This window comes from Peromyscus eremicus, chromosome 20, assembly GCF_949786415.1.
Source record: "Peromyscus eremicus chromosome 20, PerEre_H2_v1, whole genome shotgun sequence".
NCBI classification, from domain to species: Eukaryota; Metazoa; Chordata; class Mammalia; order Rodentia; family Cricetidae; genus Peromyscus; species Peromyscus eremicus.
In genome coordinates this window covers 27,196,996-27,208,869 of record NC_081436.1, presented here as the reverse complement: position 1 = coordinate 27,208,869, position 11,874 = coordinate 27,196,996, and the positions used below count along the sequence as shown (strand labels likewise).

Below are 11,874 nucleotides of genomic sequence, written 5' to 3'. Positions count from 1 at the left end.
AACCAGGTCCGGGAGGCGAGGGTTCTGGGGGCGGTTCTGGAAGCAAGGGGACGGTAGCAGCGCTCTGCTCCGCAGTGCGGGGAAGAAAGCAGGCATTGTTCAGGAATCAGCACAAGCACTTGTCTCTAACAAACCGTTTAAAAACCCCATTGTAAACATTTTTGGAGCAGTCCTGGAGGGTCCCGTTGCCGGGGTGACGAGATAAAGTCCCGAAGTCCCAGCAGGGACCGCGGCCGCACCCCGTCGCCGCCCCCAGCTCTGCAAGTCTTTCGCCTAACTTTCCCCGCACGCCCAGCAGCCAGCGTGGCGCATGCGTACCGCGTTCGGCGAGCGGCCCTGGTTGCTAAGGGTTACCAGATCCCTTACCAGGAGCCCGCCTCTCTCTCACTCTGGTTAGTAGTCCTTGCTGTCGATCGGAGCAGTTGTCACCTCTGATTGGACGGAGCCAAGTTTTGCTGGCGGGGCCCGCGCCCTGCAGCGCCGGTCAGTCGGACCCTCCAGGACCGGACAGTTCGGGCACCGCTGCTGGTCTTACCAGGAGCGTGAGGGACCTGCTGCTCGCGACTTCTCAGGGTCAGCATCCAGGCGGGCGGCGATGATCCTCGAGGAGAGGTCAGATGACCCGGGCGCCGGCGAGGACAGCGCCCGGCTGCAGGACGACAGCAGCATCCGTAAGGTGGGGGCTGAGAAGGGGTGTGGATTCCCAGCCTTCTGCCCCGCGCTGTGTGGCGCGGCCTTTGCGGCCTTTCCTTCCTGGGACCTGCTTCCTTGAAAGCCAGATGGGGAAACTGAGCCCCCAGCCAGAGGCCGGAGCATGTATTCCAGCCCGGTGGGAATCCCAGTGGCGCAGCCAAGGTCTGGATAGTTTCCTTGAAGCTAGGAGGTCCCCTTGGTTCTCAGAACCAAGAAATTGGTTCTGATCGGTGCCAGCCCCCACTCTCTCACCTCAACCACCCAGCAGGTGTTTTTTTCTGACACCTGGGTAGCCTCCTTTCCTAGCAGTGCCGTCTGCATACACGGCTGTGGAAGCGGGTGTCCATTAGATGTTAGCTTGTAGCAGCAGACGGCAGACCTTCTTTCTGGACTTTATGTCCTTTGGCCACTTTCCAGCACATACACCCCCTCCAAAATCCCTGACTCTGGGGATGAGGGTTCCTGGGTTTCCAGGAATCCCGGGGTAAATAGGGGTAGAATGGAGACCTGTTCATTCTTTGCCTAGTGGGTATTAGGTTGATCTCAGTCTGTGGCCTCAGTCTGGGTATTTCCTAGGGGACAGTGTTGGGAGTTTCTTAGTGTTTGTGCAGGTTCTGGGTTACTCTACTCACCTCCCCGGGGTGGGCTGCTAAGCAGAGGCTCCTGTCACTATCCCCAGGTGTCTGCTGGCACTTTGCCCTCCTCCCTGGTGTCAGACTGCACGCTGCTGCTGGCTCGTTCTATCCAGCTTTTGTGTGTGTGTGTGGGGCTCAGGTCTCCTAGAGGAGGGGGCGGGGAGGGAGGGCACCCAGACTTGGACCGATCTCTCGAGGGCTCCCTCCTACCTGGCATGCCTCCTGCCACAGTGACTAGCTGGTATTAGAGAGGGGGGGTGGATAGGGGAGAAGAAGAGGGAGGGAGGGAGGTAGGGAGGGAGGGAGGGAGGGAGGGAGGGACAGGGGGAGAGAGGGAGACAGAGGCAGCTTGCACTATGAACTCTGAACTCTTCTTCACAGGGTGGCCACGCCTTGCAGGTATCTTTTGAAGGAAGTACATGTTGCATTGGGCTGCCACCCTGTCAAGAGTATGGGACTCCCCCCAAAGAGCTAACTCAATAGGGGGAGCCTGGGCAGGCTTGGGGCTACTCTGTCCCTTCTTTCTATTCCCAGGCCTGTATGGGGATAACTGTCCCCTCCCTTCTGCTGATCCTGGGGGACAGCCCAGTTCAGGCCACTGGATGGGAGGTTTTGTTCCTCTGATCCCATCTGTTTCCTCTATGGACATGGCCAGGCTCTGTTCTGGTAGGGTCACTGCCAAAGGTGATGGTAAGCTCTCCCAGAGTTAGGCAGGTATTGTCATCATGGAGGTCATCTATGGTTAGATGGTTTTTGTTTCCAGAGGGTGGGGAGACTGCATCAGGAGAGAGATGGAGCTTAGCATCTGTGCCCTCCCTGCTGGGCGCTTCCCTCAGCCCAGTGTGGAAAACTGGGTGTGGGCCATCAGCTTCCAGAATCCATCCAGCCCTATAGATTTGTCTCTAGCTTGCTTATCTTGCCCTCTGCCAACACAGGTTAGTAGATTGGCTTGGCCTCCTTGCGGGAACCAAGGTTAAGAAGGCCAAGAACAGGCCCCAGGGCCTGGGTTTAGTGCCTAGAGAGCCCAGAGAGGCTGGCTGCTGCAACTCCCCACCAGGTCAGGGAGGGGAGTGGAGCCTAGGCCATCACTGAGCTGAGGCCTTCTACCCAGCATGTTTCCAGTCCTAGCTGCTCACCAGAACCTAGAACTCTGGAGTCTTGTAATAGGCTCTCGGGAAGAAGACGTTTGTCGTTTTCTTAGTGGTTTTGAAGAGAGGAGACTGCTGGGGCCTCAGTGTCCTTCCTGCACAGGTAGGGATGGGCCCTGAGAAGGAGGCGGTAGAGTATGGGTCTAGCACCGTTACCTGCTCTGCTCCTATGCTGTCCTGTACCGGCTTCCCAGAGAGTGAGTCACCTATCCGTGGTCACTCAAGGATGACTTAATGGCTTCCTTCTTTCAGAGTGAGCCCAAGTGCCACTTCTGTGGGCGCTCATCAGTGACACGAGCCTCTCTTGCAAAGCTGGCTCTGTAGTAAGTTTGGGGCTCCAGTCAAGGCGATGGCCTCCAGGAGCTCCATCCATGCCAACGTGTAAACCTTGCTTAAAGCCATGCAGGGTGCCAAAACCGCTCTTGCATGAGAGTAAGCCATGCTTTGAATGCATGGCCAATATCGGCACTGCCAGGGTTTACACACACACACACACACACACACACACACACACACACACACACACACCCCGCTCTGTGTCATTCGGACTAGAGCCTTTGAGTGTCTGTGACCTCCTCCCCCATCCGTTAGAGGGCCAGTGACCACTAGTGAGGATGTTTCCCAGGGCAGGAGCCTTCTGCAGAATCTGCACCACTAAGTCTTAGGCTGGTGGGTTAACCCAGATAGGGTGAGAACCCTGCATGACTTGGAGGACTTCAGGCTGTGTACAGCACCACTGATCCCCACTCCTTGACAGTCTCTGGGAGGAAGCCTCTAGGTCATGGCTGCCGAGCCTGTGGCTGGAAAGAGAGGATGTCACAGATAACTCAAGCCTCCTCTCTCACATTACCCAGGAGGAGCTTTCATCCCACTGGGGCTGGCAGAGGGACACTGGAACCCAATGCCTAGTCTATATCACAGACCAGGTACCCACGGCCTGAGCAGCCCAGGCTCATGGCCCATAACTGTCTAGTGACCATGTTCTTAGTGCCTGTGATTACACTGCTTCAAAAACCCTGTGGGCAGAGCCCAGGCCAGGCCCTTTTAAAAGGAACGCATCCTGGGCTTTGGTAGTAGCTCTTTGGAAAGGTAGCCAGACCTCCAAGACAAATTGTACCACCTGTATAGATGAGCTGGTGAGTCCCCAGAGCATATAAAGCTGGTTCTAGCAGGGGCGATCAGAAAGGGCTTCCTGATGGGGAGTTACAACATATTTTAATTTTTTAAAAAATATATTTGCCGGGCAGTGGTGGTGCACGCCTTTAATCTCAGCACTCGGGAGGCAGAGCCAGGCGGATCTTTGTGAGTTCGAGGCCAGCCTGGGCTACCAAGTGAGTTCCAGGAAAGGCACAAAGCTACACAGAGAAACCCTGTCTTGAAAAACCAAAAAATAAATAAATAAATATAAATAAAAATATATTTATTTATTTATTTATTTATTTATTTATTTATTTATTCATTCATTCATTATGCATACAGTGTTCTGCCTGCATCCCTGCAGGCCAGAAGAGGGCACCAGATTTCATTACAGATGGTTATAAACCATCATGTGGTTGCTGGGAATTGAACTCAGGACCTCTGGAAGAACAGCCAGTGCTCTTAACCTCTGAGCCATCTCTCCAGCCCCACATATTTTAATTTTTAAGAGATTTTATTTTTAATTATGTGTGTACCTGTCTGTGTGAGGTTATTTGCATATGAATGCAGGTATCCTCAGAGGCCAGAGGTGTTGGATCCTGCCCCCCAGAGGTAGAATTACGGACAGTTGTGAGCCACCTGATGTGGGCGCTAGGAATCAAACTTGGGTTCTCTACAAGAGCAGTATGGGCACTCAGCCAATGAGACATCTCCTCATAGAGCTATGTCCAGAGCTCCATCACACCATATTTTAAACTGTGGGGCCATGGAGTACTCAGTGTTAGGAGAATAGGTTGTATGGGAAAGCCTCTTGATGTATGGGGCCAATTGGATGGCTGGGATGAGGCTGAGTCTACGGCATCTGCGAAGCATTGTGGGGAAGCATCTCACCCACGTTCCCAGGCAGGCCTGCCCAGCCCCTCCCTGTGACACCGGCTCAGGATCTGGCCCACAGTGACCACTTCCTTTCCCAAGGACAGGCTGAGGTCCCCTGAGGTTGGCAGCGACTATGCTGATGGGGACTCTGTGGGCATAACCACCGCCATCCTCCCCACAGGGCTGTGACTCCTTGAATCGGAACCAGCCCAGCCAGCTGCAGAGCCACAGGGCTCGGCTCCACCAGCAGATCAGCAAGGAGCTGCGGATGCGGACGGGTGCTGAAAACCTTTACAGGTGAGCACCTGTCACTGCCTGGCCCTGGACCGGGTAGTGATCCTGCCATCAGTCAGAAGAGGGACAGATGGGCAGATGGCCACAACTATATAGTTCACCATTCAGCCTAGACCCTCACAGACAAACCAGGCCCATTCCCACCTCTGGGCCTCCCCCTATGTGCCTGGCCAGAGGACCACAAACCCCTTTAAGAGGCCCAGCAGTATCTAGTGAGCCTCGGAGACTGCTCAGAAGAAGCTGTATATGGTAGGTGGCCGAGCACTCCAGGGTTGGGGACCTTGCAAATGATCTTCTGACTCAGCTTCCTCTAAGCACAGGAACCTCTCTGTGTACTCTGCAGGAGAGCCCCAGGCTCATACCCCCTCAACATCCTCCTCTTCCCTGTCCTCAGAGATCCTCTGATCCCTGTGTTGGGGCCCAATACAGACACAGGAGGGCTGGCTGTGCCCATAGTCTAGGGAACTTGTATTGGAATCACAATGGCTTTGGAGGATGAGCTGTAGAAGGGGGCATCATAGAAGAGGAAGGGGGGATAGGGGAATGGCTCAGTGGTTAAGAGCACTGATTGCCCTTCCAGTAGGACCCGGGTTCAATTCCCAGCAGCCACAAGGCAGCTCACAACCATCTGTAACTCCAGTTTCAGGGGATCTGACATCCTTACACAGACATCAATGCAGGCAAAACACCAATGCACATAAAATAGAAATAAATAATTTTTTTTTTAAGAGTCACATTTTTTTTTTATTATGTATACAGTGTTCTGCCTGCATGTGTCCCTGCAGGCCAGAAGATGGCACCAGATCTCATTATAGATGGTTGTGAGCCACCATGTGGTTGCTGGGAATTGAACTCAGGACCTCTGGAAGAGCAGTCAGTGCTCTTAACCACTGAGTCATCTCTCCAGCCCATAATAGATTCTTTAAAAAAGAATAAGAGAGCACCTCCGTGTTGCCACCCTGACTCCAGCAGTGGGGACTAGCTCTGCAGCACTCATTCCTTTGGATGGGCTCTGAAGCTAGGGAGAAGCAGGAGAGCTGCTCTGGGTCTGGGTCACTGGATCTGCCTCAGGCATGGGTCTCCCCACCTCCCCTGGCCTCTCCCAGAGCCACCAGCAACACCTGGGTCCGAGAGACAGTCGCCTTGGAGCTGAGCTATGTCAACTCCAACCTGCAGCTGCTAAAGGAGGAACTGGCAGAGCTGAGCAGCAGCGTGGATGTGGACCAGCCGGAGGGGTGTGAGACACCATGCACATACGTGTGGAGGGTGCGCCTGGGTGGGGGGAGCCTCAGGATGGGACTCCAGGCCGCGATGGGTAATAGGTCTAGAGCTCATGTTTCTGATTCCAGTGAAAGTGTTACCATTCCCATGATCCCCCTGGGCCTGAAGGAAACCAAGGAGTTGGACTGGGCCACACCCCTGAAGGTAAGTGCTGGCCCGTGAACTTTGAGGGACACGGCCCTGAAGTGGGCTGAGGGAGGGGGGTTAGATGCTTCCTGATCGAGTTATCCCATTGAACAGATGAGGAAGCCGAGGCACGGGGAGAGGAAGGGCTGCCACCCAAGGAACTGCCCTCCTGCTGTCTGATTCTTCTGATCCCAACCTGGGCTAAGGGTTAGATGAAAGTTTGGATTTGGGGTCCTGCCCCCAGAGTAGCTATGAAGGGGCTTCATCATTCTGGGAACCCTAGTATGACCATCAGGTACCAGAATCCCCTGTAGAGGGTCCCCTGGCCCAAGGATGTCACCCATCTGGTACCTGTTTTTGAGAACAACTGACTCCTGAGTAACCTGGAGAGGGTTCAGACCCCCAAATAGTCCATGTCCCTTCTTCCAGGGCCTGTAGGGCCCCATGGGAAAATGACATGACCTTATGACTCACTGTCTGAGTCTCCAAGGTTACAGATGAAAGAAAATGTGAAAAGTGGCACCACAAGAATCCTGGCCCAGTTCTGTCTTTGGAACCCAGAGCTTGGGGACCAGAACGTCAGCATCCACCATTGTCCCAGCCCCTGGGTCCTCAGCCCTTCTCCTTGGCCCCAAGTTCACAGTCAACCTGCTCTCCCCTGGCCCATCCGTTCCCCAGAGCAGGCCGCCAGGCATGGAGTGCCCCAAGGGCCATACCTGTTCTTCCATCAGGAGCTGATTTCGGAGCACTTTGGAGAGGACGGTGCCTCCTATGAGACAGAGATCCAGGAACTAGAGGACCTACGGCAGGTGAGTGGGCTGCTACCCCCCTTATTGCTCCAGAGGCCGAAGAGGGAGCCAAGTCATAGAAGGCTGGATCTCAGTGTAGAGGTTCACATGAAGTCCTCACATGCTGGGAGGAAACCTGGGAGACAGGAATAGCCAGTGTTCATGAAAGGACCTGGACTAACAGGTGACTCTGTTCTGGCTATGCTCTGTTGGTCTGGGCCGTGGTACTGCCTGTGCCCTCCTCAGGGCCCTATTTGGCCTCTTGTGCCAGGCTGCCCTCAAATTTCCTGGGGGGTCAAGTGTTCCTCGGAGATGATGCCCAGGGAGTTTTGAGGGTGGCATCGTGAGCGGTGGGTGGATCTTGGGACTGGGCCCAGCTGGATTCTCCCTTGCAGGCCACGAGGACTCCCAGCAGGGATGAGGTGGGCCTGGATCTGCTGGCAGCCTACTACAGCCAGCTCTGTTTCCTGGATGCACGTTTCTTCAGCCCTGCCAGGAGCCCAAGGCTTCTCTTCCACTGGTAGGGGCTAGCAACAGAGGTGGAGGCCCCGGGCTGGGAGGCCGGTTGTTATGGGAACCGTACCCACCCTGACACACCACGCCACAGGTACGACTCGCTCACGGGGGTCCCGGCACAGCAGCGGGCTCTGGCCTTCGAGAAGGGCAGTGTACTGTTTAACATTGGGGCACTCCACACGCAGATCGGAGCGCGGCAGGACTGCTCCTGCACCGAGGGCACCAGCCATGCCACTGAGGCTTTCCAGAGGGCTGCTGGTGAGGGCTGTAGACCGCAGTAGGAGGGGTATTGTGCCCATCTCTCCGGGGCAGGAAATAGGGTTGGTGGACATGGCCTCCCTGTGTGAGAGACTTAGCACATAAGTCCTTCACTGGGAAGTTCTAGAAGGTAGTTCTGGTGGGCATGGGGACTCCCCCTGCCCGTGTGAGCACTCTGTCCATCCTCAGGGGCCTTCAGACTCCTGAGGGAGAACTTCTCCCATGCACCGAGCCCAGACATGAGCGCCGCATCTCTCTCCATGCTGGAGCAGCTCATGGTGGCGCAGGCACAGGAGTGCATCTTCAGGGGCTTTTTGCTGACAGCCTCAGACACACCTGACAACTGTCTAGCTCAGCTGCAGCTGGCCCAGGAAGCTGCCCAGGTAAGGCCAAGGAGCCCTGCCCAGGAGCCTCGACAAGCTGGCCAAGCTGTGGCCACTCAAGAGTGGAGAGCAGGCCTCCGTGGGACAGGAGCAGAGTGGGTTTGGAGCCAAGTCAGGCACCCGCAATCTAGTGCTCCATGTCATTCGCTAAGGCCAGTGACTGCCCTGGTTCTTGAGGTCCTGAGAACAGGAACCAAAGCCCTGGATGCCCAGGTCTGGCTCAGCTTGGAATCTAGGGAGAGGCTGCCAGAATGTGGGGCAGAGTAGGTGGAGCCTTGGGTGCATAGGCAGGAAACTTAGGCTGTCTTCTAGGGGTTAACTGGCCTTGTCCCTTGAGCTGCATGGGCCTGGAGAAAGGCAGAGCCTCCATTTACACCAGCATGCCTGTTGGCAGGTGGCAGCTGAGTATGGGCTTGTGCACCGGGCCATGGCCCAGCCGCCTGTCCAAGACTACCTGCCCGCCTCCTGGACCAACCTGGCACACGTCAAGGCTGAGCACTTCTGCGCCCTGGCCCACTACCACGCAGCCATGGCCCTCTGCGAAGGCTCCTGTGAGTGTGCCGCCCCGCAGGCCTGTGTGCGCCCACAGAGGCCCCCTGCTCAGGCTCATGGCCTCTCTGACCCCCCCAGCAGCAGACAAGGAGGAACTCTCAAGGCGGGAGCATGTCTTCCAGCCCTCAACTACCTGTGAGCCCCAAGGTCCCACACTGCCACAGCACCCAGAAGAGCGCAGGAAGCTTGGTGAGGCATCATAGACAGGGCAGGGCCCTGGGCCAAATGTGGCAGGGTGCCCCCATAGTCGCTCGGCGACTGACATCCCTGGGTTGGTGGAAGCTGCTGAGAGCAGGGCTCTTGGGAGTGCTGGGCAGGTGGGTACATGGGTGGGGACAGCTCTTCCCTTGTGTACTGTTTGGCTTGGCAGAACTTTCCTAATCTGGTCAACACTGTCTGACGCTGTGGCCCGTTCCCCTTCCTGATACATACTGAGACAGAGGGTCTGGGACCCAGCCTAGAAGGACCAGTTGGCGGGGCACCGGTGCATTCGTGTGTGGGGTGTGCGTGCGTGCGTGCGTGCGTGCACCCAGCCTGAAAGGGCCAGTTGATAGGGCATGCATGCATGCATGCATATATGGGTGTGTGTGTGTGTGTGTGTGTGTGTGTGTGTGTGTGAGACAGTGCTATGCCTGTGCACAGCCAAGGCCCACCTGAAGCGTGCCATCCTGGGCCAGGAGGAGGCGCTGCGGCTTCACACTCTGTGCCGGGTCCTGCGGACGGTGGACCTGCTACAGGTCGTGGTGACTCAGGCACTGCGGCGCTCGCTGGCCAAGTACTCAGAGCTCGAGCGTGAGGATGACTTCTTCGAGGCTGTGGAGGCCCCCGACATCCTGCGTGAGCAGCCGGGGGGGGGGGGGGGCTTTGGGATGAGTGTGTCGGTCAAAAGGCGAGGCTGAGCCCCTACAGCTGCCGCTGAGAGGCAGTCAGCAAGCCAGGTGTGGGAGCACATGCCTATGATCCCAGCCCAGCACTAGGGAGGCTGAGTCAGGAGGACAGAGTTGAAGGACAGCCTGGGTTGCATAGGGAACCCTTCTTTGGGTGGGTGGGGAGGCAGGCTGGGCTGAGGAGTGGAGCCCTGGGAGGACATCAGGCCAGCATCCCCCGCCACTGCCTTCCCCGACTTGATTCTCGAAAGGCAAGAGGGGACAGAGGCATGGTGCCAGCTGGGGCTTCCAGGTGGATTCCTAGAAGCCTCTACATCTATCATATATTCAGGGAACTAGTATAGCCCTGGCTGTCAGTAGGAACAGCTAGGTTTTGAGGACCCAGGAGAGTCCCACGTGCAATCGAGGGCCACACATTCCTCTGAACTGAGCCAAGCCCCACTGGTGGAGCTCTGGTTCTGGGAGGGCCAAGAGTCCGGGGTTCGGTCCCAATTGTCTTTTCCCTCCTGCCCTGTCAGCCAAGACCCACCAAGCCCCAGAGGTGAGAGTGCCCAGCCTGTCCCAGATGAAGGCGACGGACTTCTTCCATCGGCTGGTGAGCAGGCCAGTTCCCCCTCCCTGTCCATCTCCACTTTAGCCCCTCACCTGTTTCTGCTCCAGGGTATGTGGGCTAAGACGGAGGTGCCAGACAGGTCAGGGCTCACTGACTGCCACTCAGCCAGGCCTCTGCCACTTGCCTCCTTCCAGGGCCCCCTGTCCGTGTTCTCAACCAAGAATCGGTGGCGGTTGGTAGGGCCGGTGCACATGACTCCGGGAGAGGGCGGCTTTGGTTTCACACTGCGGGGAGACTCGCCCGTCCTCATCGCTGCTGTTGCTCCTGGGGGTCAGGCTGAGGTAAAGGTCCTTTAGCCCCCCGATGTCGAGATCCTAGACTATCAAAGTGTACTTGCCACCACCTCACCGACCCACGTTCTCTGCAGTCCGCTGGCCTGAAGGAGGGTGACTACATCGTGTCCGTGAACGGGCGGCCTTGCAAGCGGTGGAAACACGTGGAGGTGGTGGCGCAGCTGAGGGGCGTGGGCGAGGAAGGCGTGAGCCTGCAGGTCGTGTCCATGCTGCCCAGCCCTGAGCCACGTAGCACGGTGAACCCTTGGCCTGGGAGAAGATCCCCAAAACCCCCAGCCCCACCCAGCCCTGGTCTTCCTCTTGGGTGTTCAAGAGGCCTCAGAGAGAAGGTGGGCAGGTGGCTTTCAGTGGAGGTGGCTTCCTGGGCAGTGTCCACTGGTGATGGTGCCTCCGTAGTGTGGTTACTGTCCTGCTCCAAATGAAGCCCCCAGCCCACATCAGTGGGATTTTGTCCCCAGACGAGAGGTTTCCAAACCAATCTATTCCAGAGGTCACATCCATTCAGCAAGGCCATTCCCGGTTCAGATGGCTAGCAGCCTCCTACGGTCACTCCAGATGCCCCCAACATGTCCCTAACGCACCCATCACTCCTAAAGGGCTCTAACCTCTAACCAGGCCGCAGATAGGGCAGGCAGTGATGGCTGACCACGTCTCTCTCTGTCCTGGCTGTAGGGACCCCGACGACCAGCACTGCTGTGGAGCCAGAGGGAGTGTGGCTTTGAGACACCACTGGCTGCACGTGCCCGCCCCTGGCCCATCCTTGGCTGGAGCCGTAAGACCAAACAAAGCAAGACTGGGAGCCACCCTGACCCCTGCACCAACAGGAACTGTGTCACCTGTCCCTGAGCTGGACACTGTGGACCCCTGTGGACCCAGGGTGGCAGTGGAGGCCATCTTCCTGTGTACATCACCCTGTGACCAGCTCCAGCTAGCCAGGTGTACCTAGTGCATTCTGTCCTCTGCTCTGGGGCGCCCTCAGGCTGCCCCCACCTTGCTTAGAGCTAGAGATGTCTATTAAAAATGCCAGCCAGATGAGATGAGTCTGAGCCCAGTGCTGAGACCGTGGCCACTTTATCCACACTAGGGATATGTCCCAGTCCACTCCGGACACAGTGCTCGTACAGCTACCCCTCTGTGGAGGGCAGCAGGGATGGCGCTGTTCTCCTGAAGCAGGCCTCTTGGCCCCTGCCATGCCCTATGGCCTCTTCTGCTGCGTGGCTCTATCCTCAAGTCCAGTGGCTCTGGGCACGTACTCTCAGGGCCCTACCCTGAATAGCAAGGTTCTGCCTGATGTGTAGTGGCCCTTCTGGTCACTTCACACTGACCTCTCCTTCCCCGCTGGTCAGTCTCTGTCTGTGTAAGGTCCCAGCAAAAGCATTTCATCTGCAGCCCCC

General features: G+C 56.9%; 1 protein-coding gene across 6 annotated transcripts; it reads left to right on the top strand.

The window, feature by feature from the left end:
- Positions 1-349: 349 nt before the first annotated feature.
- Positions 350-11,515, top strand: Rhpn1 (rhophilin Rho GTPase binding protein 1). Of its 6 annotated transcripts, none has more exons than XM_059247758.1 (15): positions 351-671; positions 4,671-4,786; positions 5,890-6,018; positions 6,133-6,208; positions 6,922-6,999; positions 7,374-7,498; positions 7,586-7,752; positions 7,942-8,135; positions 8,530-8,686; positions 8,766-8,876; positions 9,330-9,524; positions 10,093-10,169; positions 10,322-10,468; positions 10,555-10,716; positions 11,153-11,515. In XM_059247758.1, exons 1-15 carry the CDS (start codon positions 618-620, stop codon positions 11,324-11,326), a joined length of 1,962 nt encoding a protein of 653 aa, XP_059103741.1. In that variant the 5' UTR covers positions 351-617; the 3' UTR covers positions 11,327-11,515. The 6 variants fall into 6 exon arrangements, with proteins under 6 accessions (XP_059103742.1, XP_059103741.1, XP_059103740.1 ...); XM_059247757.1 differs by having other exon boundaries at positions 351-676; positions 8,769-8,876; XM_059247756.1 differs by having other exon boundaries at positions 351-676.
- The last annotated feature ends 359 nt before the right edge of the window (positions 11,516-11,874 follow it).

Bases quoted from the DNA above. Each gene is read 5' to 3' on its own strand.
- Rhpn1 (XM_059247756.1), top strand. From the start codon at position 596: ATGATCCTCGAGGAGAGGTCAGATGACCCGGGCGCCGGCGAGGACAGC. The intron at 677-4,670 runs GTGGGGGCTGAG...TCCTCCCCACAG, and splicing joins ACGACAGCAGCATCCGTAAG to GGCTGTGACTCCTTGAATCG. The intron at 7,000-7,373 runs GTGAGTGGGCTG...TCTCCCTTGCAG, and splicing joins AACTAGAGGACCTACGGCAG to GCCACGAGGACTCCCAGCAG.